The sequence below is a fragment of the Pan troglodytes genome, chromosome 12, assembly GCF_028858775.2.
Source record: "Pan troglodytes isolate AG18354 chromosome 12, NHGRI_mPanTro3-v2.0_pri, whole genome shotgun sequence".
In the NCBI taxonomy this organism is placed as follows: domain Eukaryota; kingdom Metazoa; phylum Chordata; class Mammalia; order Primates; family Hominidae; genus Pan; species Pan troglodytes.
In genome coordinates this window covers 12,800,920-12,819,414 of record NC_072410.2, presented here as the reverse complement: position 1 = coordinate 12,819,414, position 18,495 = coordinate 12,800,920, and the positions used below count along the sequence as shown (strand labels likewise).

Genomic DNA, 18,495 nt, shown 5'->3' with positions numbered 1-18,495 from the left:
GGGTGTCCTTGGTACTCATAAGCACTCACTGAATGGGGCTGGCAGCGGGCCCGGCCTCCCTGGGATGGGTGCACCAGAGTGGCAGGAAGTGCAGTCTGGGAGGGGCCCTGAGTCAGGGCCAGGCATCCCCATTCCTGCTTCCTCCTCCCCCAGCACCACGTCCGCCCATTCAGACTGACTGCCTTCACTTTTTACTGACCAAACAGCACAGATTTGCAATGTCACATAAAATTGACTAATGAGAACATTCTTTTCCATCCAAAGTCTAAAGCCCTTTTCCTTCTTGTCTCTTAAAAAAAAGGAAGAGGACAAAATTAAACACAGCATTTGGGGGGCGTATTTTCCCTTTTGACTACCTGTGTACCTTAGAAAAGCACAGAAATGCTGTAAAGCAGCAAGGGGAAGGCATCTTGCTTCCACCGCGGCCCGGTGGCTGGGCTTCCCCACTCTCCCTGGCCCCCTGCCCCAGTGTCCTCTTTCTCACTCTCCCTGTACATTGATTAACTTCATGTTCCTGCCCATGTTCCCCCCAAGAAGTTGCCTGATGATCCCTGGACTCAGGCTAAGGGGAAGTCCCCATACCCTCCTTTCTCCTCAGGAGCCCACAGACATTTTGTGACTAATAACCTGCCCTTCATTAGGCACCGGGTCACTTAGTTCTGGTTGATGGATTGCCTGCTTGGCTCTCCCCAGCTGATCCCCAGTCTATCTATGACTAGACCCTGAAAGGCAGGGACCAGACCATGTCACCTCCTCCAGGAAGCCACCCTTGACTACCAAGCCCCCCAGCATACCTCCCCTAGGATCACTCTCCACTGTCATTGTCTCTCTTCTCTTCCCTGCCTCCTGTTGAAACTCTGAGCTCCTGGAGGCAGGACTGTGTGCCCTGAGGTCTCTGTCCCTGGAGTACAGCATGGAGCCTGGCATAAAGCAAGTGCTTGGTACATGTCACTGACTCACTTGAGAAAGGAGGAGGGGGCTGCTGGACACACCACTCACTAGCTGCTCACAGCCTCAGGTTCCTGGGACAGACGCCCATGAAAGTGGCATCGCCTGCCACCTTCTGGGCCTTCCACTGTGGCCCAGCCACAGACCGGCATTCCTGCCAGGAGCCTGAACCAAATGGAGACAGACGTGTACTTGTTTCATCCTCACCTATTTCCTGCTCCATCACCTCCCAGGCCCCAGAAATTCTCCCAGTAGGGTAGGGAGCAACCGTCCCTCAGGATTCCCTGGGAAGGCTTTTCCCACCACCCTGCCTCCTCCCTGACCCCACCGGCACCCCTTGTCATCCTGAGATGCCCCACCGCCCTGGTACGTAGGACAGACTACTAAAAAATGTGCTGTCAGAGAGGATGGTGCTCAAATAAATACACATCCCCCTCCATACCTCCCCCAACATCACTGGGGCAGAAAGAGTCCAGATGGGCAGTGTTGGAGGGAGGCTGGTGGGGGTATCTGTGAATAGTGCTGAAGTAGAAAAGCGAAGCTCAAAGAATCCAGTCTTCTTTGAAAGAGGTCCAAAGACTCTGGAGTCCCAGACTCATGACATCCGGCCCCTCTGGATGGGGATCCCACTGAGACTGTACTCTGGGACCCCGCTGGTATCTTCTAGGGACAGTTTGTGGCCAGGGGACAGGAAGTGGTGCCATGGGGAGTTAGTGCTGTGGAACGTGGTACGAGGGCTGGCCCTGTCCGATGGGGTGGGGCCTGTGTGGGGCCTGAGCAGCCATCCATTCTGGCTGAGATGGGGGAGCTTGACCAGGTGGTGACTGAGGGACAGGCTGGTCTCTTCAGCAGGTAAAGAGGGCCCGAGGCTAGGGGCTGGCTGGCAGGGATGGACGAGGCAGGGGAGGGGCTGGAAAGAGATGAGGGGGCAAAGGCCAGGGTCCTGGAGCTCCTCCGCACTAGGGCCCTTTGCCCTGAGTGTTGCCAATCTGGACAACACTCTAGGAGCCTCTCCTGACTCCCACAGATCTGCCCCGCCCAGGGGAAAGTTCTCCAGGGAGACAGCTCCTGGGAATGGCGCGGAGACAGCCAGCACTTCTACTGGCAAGGCTCCTTATCTAGGGCTCGCCCTGGGTCCAGTGGGTCAGACTGCCCGGGGCCTCTCTGTTAGACTCCATGCCAGCAGCCGGTGGCTCCTTCAGGGCAGCCGTCAATTCTGTGGACCCCTCCGGGTGGGCTGGCCTTCTGACAGTGTGCTTGGTTGCCTGTCTTGGCCAAGTTGAAAGAGACCACTGGTTCAGGGACGGCTGCTCATGGTCCTGCTGGACGGCCAGGGAAAGACCAGGGCTGGAAGTTCAGACGGGGGCCGGAGTGGCCAGGGATGCGGGGCCAGGCCAGGTGGTTCCCAGCATCTCTCTGCTGTGTGGTTTGGGCTCCCTCGGTGGCTGATTCCTTGCTAGGTTCTGGCAGGGGAGGACTTGGAGGGAGGCTGGGATGTTAGGAGAGAAGTGGGGGCTTCCTGCTGCCTTTTCCAGGCCTTGCCATTGTCTCTCCAGAATCAGCAGCAGCAGCTGGAGATGAGGGTCCCAGTGCCCTTTCTTTAGGGTGACCACTGTCTCCCAGCACCCCCACACTGGTCTGAGCACTGGCAAGACAGAGACAGCTTCATCTATAGGTTTGAGCATCAGCATCGCTGCCCCTCTGTCCCTGATTCTGGGGGTGGGCAGCAGCCACTGTGAGCACTTATTATTCTCTGGATTGTTCAGTGGCCCCTTTCTGTTCATCAAGCCTTCCAATGACTGTGTCAACAAGTCCTTGTATTGAATCCCCTCTGTGTGAAGCACCTATCATGCTTTCTGTTTCCTACTGGACCGTGACAGGCACAGATTTCCTTGGCTGTTCCCCATCGCCCTCATTACGCATCAGGCTCCATAGGCAGGGGCCATGTCTGTCTTGTTTATTTTGTATCGCCAGTGCTTGGCAGAGAGAGAGTAGGTGCTCAGCTTGAATGAATACTTGGAATTTCAGTGGGAGATTTAAGTCTTTCTTGTACCCTGACTTTATATATTTGTTAACTTCCTGGTCCTAGGCAGTCCTAATCTGAACAAGAAAATGCGTCACCCATCAATCCAAGCCCTCCAAGAATGTCAAGCTCCTCCGTGAATCATCTTGTCCTGACACCACCTGGCTCCCAGGGCCTCTGGGCAGCTGTGGCTGTGCAGCCCCTGCTTTTCACCTGTCTCCTGTCCTGGAGTGCTCGTTGCATCTTCAGTGTGTTAGTTGCACCACTCCTTTAAGAGAGGCTCATGCCTTACCTTATCCCCTCAATGACTGTCTTATTTTTGTATGCCCCTAAGAGCAGAGCATGGGGCTAGAGTGGCAGTAGTGTTTCAATAAACACTTGTTGACTTACAATTGTTACTTGTCTTACAATGCGCTTTCTAGTAAGAGGTCCAATGACCGCCAACGCTAAAGTAGTATGGGCTGGCATTATGGAGCACTCACTCACCATGTCCTGACATTTCCTATGAAGTCCACATTCAAACCCCACAGCTGTCTTATAGGATCCTTGTTTCTCTTTATTGTTACTCTTTCCATTGTTGGCGAAACTGCGGCTGAGAGTGATGAAGTAATCTGCCCAGGGTCTCACAGCAATGAAGAAGCAGAGCCAGACTTTAGGCCCCATCCTGACTGACTCTATTTTACTGAACCTGAATACACAGTGGCCTCCCAGAGTAGGGGCTGGGCCTGGCCAAGGGGCCAAGGTGGCCACAGGCAGTGTGGGGAGGTTCACATCCAACTCCTGTCGCATGGCCCTTTTCATCTTCTCTCCTGGGAGGCCTTGCTCTTCCCCAGCCCAAGGCCTTCCCTTTCCTCATGTTCTCCCATCCTTGTTTTCCAGGGGACATCCTTGGCCATTATTCCAACGGGACCCCATGGTCCCACGGGCACAGAGGTTGGTGGCTCCCATGTCCTGCAGGAGAACAGAAGAGAAGGGTGCTGCCCTGTGGGAGCTAGACCAAGGACAGGAAGAGGCCACATGGCAGTGAGGGGAGTGAAGGGACAGAGACAGAAAGGCTGAAGCATGAAAAGAAAATTATAAAATAAACTGGGGCAAATTGAGTTAACTTTGCTGCTCCTGGAAGTATGGAGAACTGACAGGGGAGCAGAGGAAAGCGAGGGAGATGATTTCTCCTCCTGGAAAACTCAACTTCTAAGGCACAGTTAGAAGGAAGGGGAAGATGCCTGCCCTAAGGTCAGGCCTAAGAGGAGCCCTAATTTCTTCTCCCAGCCCCACCCATTCACTTTCAGTCCACACAGAGTTGGCCCTAGGGGGCTCCCGGGAGGCCCCTGGCTTCAGTGAGCTTCAGACAGGCTCTTCCATATAAACAGAGTAGAAGCAGCAGCAGGTTGGAATGAAGGTGGTACTGGCCATTTGGGTAAGACATACAATGAACTTGCCGAACTGGAAGAGCTCAGGATGAACTTCTAAGGGCTCAGAGGATTTATCTCTGACTAATGTGCTGGCGAGTTAAGCAGCTGAAAGGAAAACATCTAACATCAAACAAAGAGTTTGCATGGTCTCCCCTTTTAACTTTCTGAACCTCTAGAAATCTTAGCTGTTTGTTTTAAACTAGTCAAAAATCTCATAAGTCAACTAGTGACAAGGTTGACAGTTAAAATAATTTATTGGAGTCATATTCATAAAGCATTTCCTTGTTCACAGTCACCCTGGGTGAGCTTGCAGCTTCCACCCTTCGGCTTATAAAATTCAGCTTATAAAAAAGCTGATGAGTCACCTCGTATCATACAGGTAATGGCATGGTCAGCCCCCAGCACCCGCAGACAGCTGGCTCCAGAGCAGGGCATGGGTGTGAGCCGCACCCACCCCAGGCTCCCCCGAGGCACACACACTTGCTACATGAAGGAGAGAGAAAATAAATGGATGTCTGTTCTCATCTTAAAATTCACCCATTCAAACCTTTTTTGCACTTGGAGATTATGTTTCAAAATTAATATTGTCTTTAAATAAGAAATCTAAATTCACCAGTAAACTACATAAAACATGAACTTTACTGATAAAGTTTCATCAATCACTAGTGGGGATGTAAAACACAGAAGTTATTCTCCAGCCACTCTGGAAAATAGTTTGTCAGTTTCTTAATAAAGCGTACACTTACTACACCACCCAGCAATCATACGGGGGCATTTTCCCTGGAGAACTGAGCATTACCCCCACACAAAAGCCTGCACACAAGTTTTCACAGCAGCTTTATTTGGAATAGCCAAGAACTGGAAACAGGCAAACTGTTTCTCAATAGGTGGATGGTTAAACAAATGACGGCAAAGCCAGACCACGGAACGCTACTTAGCAGTAAGAAGGAAGGAGCTATTGACATAGGCCACAGCTTGGATGGTGCTCAAGAGCATTAGGCTGAGTGGAAGAAGCCAACCTCAAAGACCCATATACTGTGTGATTTCATGTATTTATATAACTTTCTGGAAATAACAAAATTGTAGGAATGAAATTTGTGGTTTTCAGGGGTTTGTTCAGGAGGGGGTGAGGGAGGGCAGGGTAGGAGGTGCACTCTGAAAGGGTAGCACGAGGGAGCTCTTTGTGGTGAGTGGCAGCCCTGTGCCTTGATGCAGTGGTGATTCCCTGAATCCACACACGTGAGAAAAGTGGAGCCCCCAAGTACCAAGGGCAGCTTCTGGGCTCTGATACTGTACTACTGTTAGGAAAGATGCAGCCACCGGGGGAAGCTGGGGACCGGGACAGGAGGCCTCTCTGAACTATCGTTGCAACTTCCTATGAATCTATAATTACTACAAAATAAGTTTAAAAATGTGAACTTTACTGGCAAAGACTTGAAAATAAACCATTTCAGGCAATGATCCATGAGAGCAAGCTCAGGGGAGCAGAGGTGGTAGAGAAACTGCAGACTCCCCAGGGCCTGGCCCATCCCTGTCTGTCATCACCAAGAAACAGGGGATCTGGACTGGCCAGCAGGGTGGCTTGGGGCCTAGGGAAGCTGGGAGAGGAGCCGGGGCCTTGTCTGAGCCCATCTGACTATGCTTTCCTGGCACATCTGACCTCTTGTTCATATGGAAAGTCTGCAGCACGGGCCTGCTCTCAAGTCCTTGGGGTATCTCGTCAGCAGCAGCTGGAGGGAAAGGTCCTCCCTGGGCTGCCCCCACCGTGGATAGCATCAGAATCCCATTACTGGATTTCGAGTTCTTTGTCCCTTTGCTGGCCTGGTTTTACAACCCACTCTCTGTACTCACATCCTTAGAAAAACAGGCCTGTCCGTGAGGTCTTAGGCCCTGAGACAGAATCTGCTGGGCCCCCAAGGCCTGGTGCTCTGGGGTCAGCCCCAGTGGGCAGCAGCAGCTGCACCCCCAAGAGACCAAGGCAGAAGAGGAGCCTGTGCTAGGCTGATTCTGTACTCACCTCTCCAGCCAGCATGTCTTCTGTTCAATGGGATCAGAATCACCCACCCACCTCAACATTCTCCCTCTCTCCCATTTACCTCCCATTCCTCACCCCACATATAAGGCACATGTGATTCTAGTTCTGTGCTAGGAATGCTTATTTAAGGGAAAACCAGGTACAGAACAGCAGGTACAGAATAACCCCATTAAATAGGCGTGTACACATATATGAGTATGTGCACACATATGGATCATATTTATTTCTGAACTTTCTCAGTTATCAATAATGAATAGGATTACTCCTGAATTAAAAATAAATGAAGTTATAATGAGGAAACATCAGAGAAGATCAAATTAAAAGACCTTGTACAAAAATAACTAATCAGAAGGCAGATGGGATCATGGCGGATGGGCAGCAGGATTAGATTGCAGCTCCAGACAGAGCAGCATGCGAAGGCTTGCATTGTGAATTTTAGCTACAGATCGACTGCAAGAACAGACCAGTAATGAGCCCCACAGACCCTCTGAAGGAAGCAGACTGCTCCTGCAGGACCCAGGAGACACCTCGAATACTGTGAGTGACCCAAATGAGGAAGTAGGAAAGTGAGACCCTCCTCTTCCAAACGCACCCCACCACTGGAGAAGCTGAAGGTCTGTTTGCAGGAGAAATTTCCAACTTTACCTGGAGCTGAGTCAAGTTGGAGAGCCGAGCAAAATACAGGGTAGAGGAAGCAGCAGAAAGGCCCTGGGAGCTCATTGGGCCCCCAAGCAGCCCATTCCTGCCTGGCACCACAGGGATTCATTGGGAGGGTGGCCAGAGGAGCAGGGGTAAAACTCCACAGGGAGAAGGACTTCTCTAGCTGAACTTTGTAACAATTTGAATGGGGAGAGATGCCTCCTGGCCAGAACTCAGGGGACCTGGCCAGAACTCAGGGGAGGTCACGAATCGAGTGTGCAGACTTTACAGGTGGGGGAAGAACTAAAGCCCTTTTCTCTTGCTTTGGGAGGAGGATAGCCTGGGGCAAGTTTTCAAACCCATCTTGCCCTCCACCTAGAAACAGACTTGGGGCTGCTGGGGGGTACACAGAGGGAGTGAGACTGGCCATTTGGTTTGTGTGGGAGCTGGGTGAGGCCTGTGACTGCCAGCTTTCCCCCACTTCCCTGACAACCTGCATGACCCAGCAGAAGCAGCCATAATCTTCCTAAGTGCACAACTCCAGTAACTTGGGAATCTCACCTTCACCCCTCACAGCAGCAACAGCAAGACCCACCCAAGGAAGTCTGAGCTCAGACATGCCTGGCCCTGCCCCTATCTGATGGTCCTTCCCTATCCACTCTGGTGGAAGACAAAGGGCATATAATCTTGGGAGTTCTAGGGCTCCACCCAACACTGGTCCCTCTCCATACTACTACAGCTGCTGCTTTGTGGAAAGTGTCACCTCCTGGCAGGGGGCCAACCAGCACAAATATAGACCATTAAACCACCAAAGCTAAGGACCCTCACAGAGTCCACTGCACCCTCTGCCACCTCCACCAGAACAGGCACTGGTATCCATGGCCGAGAGACCCATAGACAGTCCACATCACAGTACTCTGTGCAGACAATCCAGAGTACCAGCCCAGAGCCAGGTAAATTCGCTGGGTGGCTAGATCCAGAAGAGAGACAACAATCACTGCAGTTTGGCTCACAGGAAGCCACATCCATAGGAAAAGGGGAAGAATACTACATCAAGGGAACACCCTGTAGGACAAAAGAATCTGAACAGCCTTCAGCCCTAGACCTTCACTCTGACAGAGCCTATGCAAATGAGAAGGAACCAGAAAACCAGCCCTGGTAATATGATGAAACAAGGCTCTTCAATACCCCCCAAAATCACACTAGTTCACCAGTAATGGATCCAAACCAAGAAGAAATCCCTGATTCACCTGAAAAAGAATTCAAGAGATTACTTATTAAGCTAATCAGGGAGGGACCAGAAAAATGTGAAGCCCAATGCAAAGGAAGTCCAAAAAATGATACAAGAAGTGAAGGGAGAAATATTCATGGAAATAGATAGCTTAAAGAAAAAACAGTCAAAAATTCAGGAAACTTTGGACACACTTTTAGAAATGTGAAATACTCTGGGAAATCTCAGCAATTGAATTTAACAAGTGGAAGAAAGAAATTCAGAGCTCAAAGACAAGGTCTTTGAATTATTAACCCAATCCAACAAAGACAAAGAAAAAAAAAAAAAAGAAAATATGAGCAAAGCCTCCAAGAAGTCTGGGTTTATGTTAAACGACCAAGCCTAAGAATAATTGGCGTACCTGAGGAAGAAGAAAATTCTAAAAGCCTGGAAAATATATTTGGAGGAATGATCAAGGAAAACTTTCCTGACCTTGTGAGAGACCTAGACAGCCAAATATAAGAAGCACAAAGAACATCTGGGAAATTCATCACAAAAAGATCTTTGCCTAGGCACATTGTCATCAGGTTATCCAAAGTTAAGACGAAGAAAAGTCTCTTAAGAGCTGGGAGACAAAAGCACCAGGTAATCTATAAAGGAAAAGCTATCAGATTAGCAGCAGATTTCTCAGCAGAAACCCTACAACCTAGAAGAGACTGTGGACCTATCTTCAGCCTCCTCAAACAAAACAATTATCAGCCAAGAATTTCATATCTAGCAAAACTAAGCATCATATATGGAGGAAGGATATAGTCGTTTTCAGACAAACAAATGCTGAGAGAATTTGCCATTACCAAAACACCACTACAACAACTGCTAAAAGAAGCTCTAAGTCTTGAAACAAATCCTGGAAACACATCAAAACAGAACCTCTTTAAAGCATAAATCACAAAGGACCTATAAAACAAAAATACAAGTTAAAAAGCAAAAACAAAACCAAAGTAGACAGGCAACAAAGAGCGTGATGAATGCAATGGTACCTCACATTCCAATACTACCATTGAATGTAAATGGCCTAAATGATCCACTTAAAAGACACAAAACCACAGAATGGATAAGAACTCACCAACCATCTGCTGCCTTCAGGAGACTCACCTAACACATAAGGACTCAAATAAACTTAAAGTAAAAGGGTGGGAAAAGGTACTTCATGCAAATGGACACCAAAAGCAAGCAGGGGTAGCTATTCTTATATCAGATAAAACAAACTTTAAAGCATTATCAGTTAAAAGAGACAAAGAGGGACAGTATATAACGGTAAAAGGCCTTGTCCAACGGAAAAATTACACAATCCTAAACATATATGCTGCTAACACTGGAGCTCCCAAATTTATAAAACAATTACTAATAGACCTAAGAAATGAGATAGACAGCAACACAATAATAGTGGGGGACTTCAATACTCCACTGACAGCACTAGACAGGCCATCATGACAGAAAGTCAATGAAGAAACAATGGATTTAAACTACCTTGGAACAAACGGACTTAACAGAAATGAAACAGGAGATATTACAACTGACAGAACATTTCATCCAACAACTGCAGAATACACATTCTATACAACAGCACATGGGACTTTCTCCAAGATAGACCATATGATAGACCATAAAATGAGACTTGATAAATTTAAGACAATTGAAATTATATCAAGCACTCTGTCAGACCACAGTAGAATAAAACTGGAAATCAACTCCAAAAGGAATCTTCAAAACCATTCAAATACATGGAAATTAAATAACCTGCTTCTGAAAGCATTGAGTCAAAAACAAAATCAAGAAGGAAATTTAAAAATTCTTCAAACTGAATGACAATAATGACACAACTTATCAAAACCTCTGGTATATAGCAAAGGCAGTGTTAAGAGGAAAGTTCATAGCCCTAAACACCTACATCAAAAAGTCTGAAAGAGCACAAACAGAAAATCTAAGGTCACACCTCAAGGAACTAGAGAATCAAGAACAAACCAAATCCTAACCCGCAGAAGAAAGGAAATAACCAAGATCAGAGCAGAACTAAATGAAATTGAAACCAAAAAAACCCATGAAAGATAAATGAAATAAAAAGCTGTTTCTTTGAAAAGATAAATAAAATTAATAGACCATTAGCAAGATTAACCAAGAAGAGAGAAAATCCAAATAACCTCACTAAGAAACGAAACAGGAGATATTACAACTGACACCACCAAAATGCAAAAGATCATTCAAGGCTGCTAGGAACACCTTTACACACATAAACTAGAAAACCTAGAGGAGATGGATAAATTCCTGGAAAAATACAACCCTCCTAGCTTAAATCAGGAAGAATTAGATACACTAAACAGATCAATAACAAGCTGCAAGATTGAAATGGTAATTTAAAAATTACCAATACAAAAAGTCCAAGAACGGATGGATTCGCACCAGAATTCTACCAGACATTCAAAAAAGAATTGGTACCAATCCTTTTGACATTATTCCACAAGATAGAGAATGAAGGAACCCTCCCTAATTCATTCTATGAAGCCAGCATCACCCTAATATCAAAACCAGGAAAGGACGTAACCAAAAAAGAAAACTACAGACTGATATCTTTGATGAACATAGATGCTAAAATCCTTAACAAAATACTAGCTAACTGAATCCAACAATGTATCAAAAAGATAACCCACCATGATCAAGTGAGTTTCATACCAGAGATGCAAGGATGGTTTAACATATGCAAGTCAATAAATGTGATACACCACATAAACAGAATTTAAAACAAAAATCACATGATCATTTCAATAGATGCAGAAAAAGCATTTGACAAAATCCAGCATTGCTTTATTGTCAAAACTCTCAGCAAAATCGGCATACAAGGGACATACCTTAATGTAATAAAAGCCATGTATGACAAACCCACAGCCAACGTAATACTGAATGGCGAAAAGTTGAAAGCATTCCCTCTGAGAACTGGAACGAGACAAGGATGCCCACTCTCACCACTCCTCTTCAACATAGTACTGGAAGTCCTAGCCAGAGCAATCAGACAAGAGAAAGAAATAAAGGGCATCCAAATCAGTAAAGAGGAAGTCAAACTGTCACTGTTCGCTGACGATATGATCGTTTAACTTGAAAACTCTAAGGACTCTTCCAGAAAGCTCCTAGAACTGATAAAAGAATTCAGCAAAAGTTTCTGGATACAAGATTAACATACACAAATCAGTAGCTTTTCTATACACCAACAGCGACCAAGCAGAGAATCAAATCAAGAGCTCAACCCCTTTCATGATAGCTGCAAAAAATAATAATAGTAATAATAAAATACTTAGGAATATACCTAACAAAGGAGTTGAAATACCTCTACAAGGAAAACTATAAAACACTGCTGAAAGAAATCACAGATGACACAAACAAAGGGAAACACATCTCATGCTCATGGATGGGTAGAATCAATGATGTGAAAATAACCATATTGCCAAAAGCAATCTAAAAATTCAATGCAATCCCCATCAGAATACCACCATCATTCTTCACAGAATTAGAAAAAAAAATTCTAAAATTCATATGGAACAAAAAAGAGCCCACATAGCCAAAGCAAGACTAAGCAAAAAGAACAAATCTGGAGGCATCACACTACCTGATTTCAAACCATACTATAAGGCCATAGTCACCAAAACAGCATGATACTGGTATAAAAATAGGCACATAGACCAACGGAACAGAATAGAGAACCCAGAAATAAATCCGAATACTTACAGCCAACTGATCTTTGACAAAGCAAACAAAAACATAATGTGGGGAAAGGACATCCTTTTCCATAAATGGTGCTGGGATAATTGGCTACCCACAAGTAGGGGATTGAAACTGGATCCTCGTCTCTCACCTTATACAAAAACCAACTCAAGATGGATTAAGGACTTAAACTTAAGACCTGAAATTACAAAAATTCTAGAAGATAACATTGGCAAAACCCTTCTAGACATTGGCTTAGGCAAGGATTTCATGACCAAGAACCCAAGAGCAAATGCAATGAAAGCAAAGATAAATAGCTGAGACCTAATTAAACTACAGAGCTTTTGCACAGCAAAAGGAACAGACAGCAGAGTAAACAGATAACCCACAGAGTGGGAGAAAATCTTCGCAATCTGTACATCTGACAAAGGGCTAATATTCAGAATCTACAAGCAAGTCAAACAAATCAGTAAGAAAAAACAAACAATCCCATCAAAAAGTGGGCCAAGGACATGAATAGACAATTCTCAAAAGAAGATATACAAATGGCCAACAAACATGAAAAAATGCTCAACATCACTAATGATCAGGGAAATGGAAATTAAAACCACATTGTGAAACCACCTTACTCCTGCAAGAATGGCCATAATCAAAAAATCAAAAAACAGTAGACGTTGGTGTGGATGTGGTGAAAGGAAACACTTCTACCCTTCTGGTGGGAATGTAAACTAGTACATCCACTATGGAAAACATTGTGGAGTTTCCTTAAAGAACTAAAAGTAGAACTACCATTTGATCCAGCAATCACACTACTCGGTATCAATCCAGAGGAAAAGAAGTCATTATTCAAAAAAGATACTTGCACACACATGTTTATAGCAGCACAATTCACAATTGCAAAATTGTGTAACCAACCCAAATGCCCATCAATCAATGGGTAGATAAAGAAACTGTGAGATATATATATGTATATATATATATATAAATATATACATATATATGATGGAATACTATGCAGCCACAAAAAGGAATGAATTAACAGCATTCGCACTGACCTGGATGAGCTCGGAGACTATTATTCTAAGTGATGTAACTCAGGAATGGAAAACCAAACATCATATGTTCTCACTGATATGTGGGAGCTAAGCTATAAGGACACAAAGGCATAAGAATGATACAATGGACTTTGGGGACTTGGGGAGAAGAGTGGGAGAGGAGTGAGGGATAAAAGACTACAAATATGGGCCAGGCACGGTGGCTTATGCCTGTAATCTCAGCACTTTGGGAGGCCGAGGCAGGCGGATCACGAGGTCAGGAGATCGAGACCATCCTGGCTAACACAGTGAAACCCCGTCTCTACTAAAAATACAAAAAAAAATTAGCTGGGCATGGTGGCGGGCACCTGTAGTCCCAGCTACTCGGGAGGCTGAGGCAGGAGAATGGCATGAACCCGGGAGGTGGAGCTTGCAGCGAGCCAAGATCGCGCCACTGCACTCCAGCCTGGATGACAGCGAGACTCTGTCTCAAAAAAAAAAAAAAAAAAAAAAAGACTACAAATGTAGTGCAGTGTATACATGGATGATGAGTGCACCAAAATCTTACAAATCACCACTAAAGAACTTACTAATGTAACCAAATACCACCTGTACCCCAATAATTTATGGAAAAATAAATTTTTCAAAAGCACAAAAAAAGAAAAAAACCTAATCAGTACTCTTCAGAAGTGTCAAGATAAGGACCCAGATTTTCCCAAATTAAAGGAGATGAAGGAGATATGGCAACTAAGTGCCATGTGGGATCCTGGACCAGAAAAAGGACATTAGTGAGAAAATTAGCAAAACTGGAGTAAGGTTTATAGAGTACTTGATAGCACAGTATCAGTGTTAGTTTCCTGATTTCAAGAGTTGTACCATGGAAGATGCAGGCATTACCAGCAGCTGAGGGAAGAGTACACAGAACTTTCTCTACTATTATTGCAGCTTTACTGTAAATCTCACGTTACTTAACAGTACAAATAAATGAAGAAAATTGGGCCAATGTCAATTTTGATTGTCATTGAGCCCCTCACCCCCCACAACACGTAAGGCCCCAGAGCCCAACACCAGCGTGCACTTTGCTCTTCCAGGAGTTTCACTGGCAGGAGCAGGGCAGGTGCGGCCAACATGACCTCTCATGGTTCTCACCCTGGGTGCTGTCCTGGTTCCAGAAACTCCGTGCCTCTAGCCTCCTTCCAGGACTTCTCCCCTGGCCTCTAGGCCTTTCCCTCTCTTTCCCCCCAGCCTGTAAATGCCTGTTCTTTGAGGTCCAACTCTTGGTGGCGGGCCTGGACCCCTCCTTGGCCTGGAGAGTTCAGATGGTCCCTCCTTGCTGAGGCCACCATCCAATTGTTGGGAGGAAATGCTCATGAGTCTCTCCCCAGCAGACAGGAAACCACCAGGAGGCAGTGCCCTGTCACCAGGGGCTTGCAGGACTGACATGAACCACAGGCTCAATAAAAAGAGGCAGAGTCAACCAGTACCCCAGCCACCCATGCAGCTGCTCCAAGGTGAGGGGCACACCCAGGGCCTGGCACGTAGGACTCATCAGAGCACGGTTATGTCATCAGTCTGGCAGGATGCCCACGCTATGCTGGGGATGGTAGCCTTGGCAGAAACCTGCCTCTTAGGTGGGGTTTCAGCTGGAGCCACTCAGATCCTAGGCCCACCCTGCCTGATTCTCTTTCTGGTCGCCATCAATGGCTACCCGTTCGCCAGTTTGCCTAAAAGTGGCTTGAGGGGGCCCAACTTTGCAAGCAGAAGACGAGAATGAGAAGGGCTAAAAAGTAGATGCACTTTCTATCTTTTCCCCCCTGCTCAGGGACAGCACTGCCAAATTCAGGGCAGGTAAGAAAATATCACCCACAAGCTAGATATTTCAGAAGGTGCTGGAAAAAGAAAACACTCCTTTGCCTTGACTGGACCCCAGACTTGAGTGTGCTCCTCTGTGAAGAGGATGTGGTACCAGCCAGTTCCGAGGGGACTTGTGCAGTGCGGAACACTGCATACGCACAGCTCTGCAGATGGGAGCAGGCAGGATCCCCAGGGATCAGGGCCACGACTCAGTCGTAGGGCGCCCCAGAGAGTAACACAGCGACAGGTTCTCATTTGCAACCAGGGTGCCTCACACGGCTGTTTTATGGCAGATGTTGCCACAGCTACCTTGTGTGGGAGACCCCACAAAAGTCAAAGTTCAAAGTCGGCGGACATGACAATTAAGAAAACACTGGAAGACCTGCTCTCAGAGGGAAACACAGTCTCCTCACTTCAAACCAGAAAGGCACAAATAGTCGGACAAAAGAAGCCATGTCATTAAAATTCATTTCCAACATCTTCCTGGGAATCCTGGATATTTCAGCAACGTCCCCCCAGGCCTCCACACTCAAGTGGGTTTTATTTTGGAGGGAGGAGCCCCCTTGGCGGCATAAGACGGGGCACAGAGTGGGATCTGCCTCTTGAGTACAGCTGCACCCCGCTGTGCGCCCGGTGGGAGACTGGCAGCCACCGCAGCCCCTGTGCTTGCTCCCCCTTCTCTCGGCGCGGTCCGGTCTGGGTCCGAGGCCGGTTTCCCCCTCCCTCTCTGCAGGTGGCCGGGGGGTGCCGCACTCACCAGCTCGGGCAGGAAGAAGGCGAAAGGGATGGTGAGGAACAGCGCGACCCCCGAGGGCACGTCGGACGGGGCGTAGCTGGTGACGGGCGGGTCGGGCGAGGCCATGCTGTCAGCCCCTGCTGGGTACTCCGCGGCAGCTCGCCCGCGCGCAGCCTGTCAAATATCACCTCCTGCCCGACACACCCATCGGACGTCGCCTGGGAGGGGAAAAAAAAAAAAAAAACGTTCCAGCCGAGCAGGTCCTTCCACTCGCTGCAGCCAACAGATCCTCAGTGAGCGGCCCAGCGGCATCGGATGGCTCTGCCTGGCCGGCGGGGGGCACAGCGCTGGTGCAGGAGGGAGCAGAGCGGGAGTCTCTTCCTAGACCTTTCCAACTAAGGAATCTTTGACCCCTGGAGCATGTTATTCCAGGGGATGCCAGCGACAGCCACTCCCCTGGGCCCAGAGTGTAGGCTCAAGCTGCTTGGCTACGAGGGCTGTGTACTGAGGACCAACAATGAGCCAAGCTATCTGCAGACAGCCCGGGTGCCCACCACGGCCTGCACGTGGCTGTTTTGCCCTTTTCCAAGTGAGGAGACTGAGAATCAGTGAGGTCAAGTCAAGGCCACAGAGCTGGTTACTAACAACGCTGGGTCTTGCCCAGCTCCCTCCTTTTCCACTCTTGGGGACAGCTCTCAGTCCCCAGCCTCCCCTGGGAGGAGCAGCCCTCCCTTCCAGCTCATGCCCCTGGGACTTGGTGTTTCCTTCTTTTTCTGGATCCCTTTCCATGGTCCTCCACTCCTCTTTTCCTCATGGGGCAGATGAAGGCCCCCCAGTCTCTGGGAGAGGACCACACCAGCAGGCACCAGAGAAGGGCTGGGCTGGCTGGCTGCTGCGTCTGGTGGACAACCTCCTTCCTTCCCTGGCCTTCCTTCCAGCCAGTGCCTTGCCCCTAACTGGGCTTGAGGCCAAGAAGTTTCTTCCTGACTCCTAGGCAAGTAGGGGAGCTGAATGCAGGGCTGTGACCCAGAGGCAAGCAACTCCTTTCACACCAAATACAAGTCCCAAAGGCTGAACCATTTTCCCCTCCACCTTTGAATTGGTGAACCTTCATTTTCCCGACCCGCCCTGAAAGAGTCTGCTCAGGATGCTCCGGGTTAGGGTCCCTTCTTCCTGCCCCCTGCTGCTCCCTGGTGTGGAGAGCATGTGGGGAAGATTGTGTGAGGGCTGGAGTAATTAGAAGAGGCCATGTCTTGATTTCATTAGCAGAAACGGTGAATGCCAGGTCCTGCCCTCAGGGCCACAGGTGGGGAGACCAGCCAGCTTGGCCTTTGCCTGGTCTGGGGAGAGCCAAGGGAGAGAGGAGTTTGGACAAATGAAGCTAAGACCAAAGGCATTGCAAAGAAAGGCAATGAACCCCCCAGTGGATCTCAAACCAGACTCATCATCCCTTTTTCCCAGGCTATGGAAACTAGGAAGTAAGGGAGACCCTAATCCCACCTGCCAACCCCAGTCTCACCTACACCACCTTGTTTACAGGATTAATCCAAGCAAAGGAGGGATTTCTCCATGAATCCCACATCTTGCCACCTCTCTTAAAGGTTGCAAATAAGCACTGTGCCACTCTTACAGGCTGTAGGATACCTTTGACTTGCCCATGGACAACATGGCATAGTAGGAAAAGTTTAAGAAGAAAAACAACCTTCTTAGGCTCATATCTATGAAATGGAGAAAATAATACAACCCATAACGCCTTAGTCTCTTAAGTTGAGAGGCCCTGAGCCATTTCCACCTTCTGAAGCAATTAGTATATTAAGAAATGAAGATATGCCTTGGTCTTCTGGCTAAAGACCAGGGTTTTCATTTTCCTTCTCTGCTGTGCATTTCTTCTGACTGGGTCTATCTTCAGGACCAAAGCAATGTGTGTGTGTGTGTGTGTGTGTGTGTGTGAAACACAAATGTGAAAATTATTCCCCCTATGCTTTTAGGATCATAGTTCCTCTGGTCAGAGACAAAGGTTCCCCTTTCTCAGAGTTCCAGGTACCTGCCTGGCTGCTACTTCCATTGCCACCACCACTGTCACGAGATTGCACAGGGGCTAAGGAAGGAAAGAATAAACAAACAAACAAACAAAAAACAGAGATTTTCTACACTCTCTCTGACTGTTTGGGGCTCTCTTTCCCATTCCTCAGACCAGAAACATGGATTCTTTTGGAGATGTCTTTGTCTGCATCCTGTGTACAGTTCTGGGTTTCAGGTGGTCTCTGACGCTGGCTGACAGGTACCAGGGGAAAGAAAATGGGAAACTCACCAACAGCTTAGTAGTGTTTTGAATTCTGGTTTCCTTCCCAAATATTCCTGCTCCTTTTTTTTTTTTTTAGAATCCTCAGTTAGCTTCTCCATGCATTCTGTCCAGGGCTGTTAATTGCATTTCATGAAAGGAAGAGGAGGAGTATCCTTCTCTACTTGACCAGAGCCCAAATAGCAACATCCTGCTTAACTCTGCAAGCACTTTTCACTACCCAAGATTTCCCTGATTGATTAATTTGCCTATTGTTTGTCTCCCTGCCCCTGTCCCTCTCTAGGATGTGGGCTTAAGGAGAGCCAAAACTTTGTTCATGTGGTGAACCACAGCCATGTCCACCATCTTGAATACTGTCTGATACACAAAAGGTACTCAATAAATGTTTTTAAATGATTGAAACAGTCATGAAAACAGTCATAAAGACTTTGGAGACAACTGCTTATCTCTTTTTTTTGACTCCTCTTTATTAAACTCTTTTCCCACTAAGAAATTGCTTTATCTATATTTCAGAAACAATTTACTAGTTGCATGAAAAAGAAGAGACAA

The 18,495-nt window shown here is 47.2% G+C and overlaps 1 protein-coding gene across 2 annotated transcripts in view; it reads right to left on the bottom strand.

Moving 5' to 3' along the window:
* Nucleotides 1–15,823, bottom strand: part of MALL (mal, T cell differentiation protein like) — a 33,481-nt gene extending 17,658 nt beyond the window's left edge. The window contains exon 1 of one of the 2 annotated variants that reach the window (XM_515683.6): nucleotides 15,666–15,823. In XM_515683.6, coding sequence (XP_515683.1) covers nucleotides 15,666–15,770 — 105 coding nt within the window. In that variant the 5' untranslated portion in view covers nucleotides 15,771–15,823. Of the gene's footprint in view, nucleotides 1–3,457; nucleotides 3,863–15,665 lie in introns of those variants that run through there. The other variant, XM_054678152.2, reaches the window with a different exon arrangement.
* Between the last annotated feature and the right edge of the window lie 2,672 nt (nucleotides 15,824–18,495).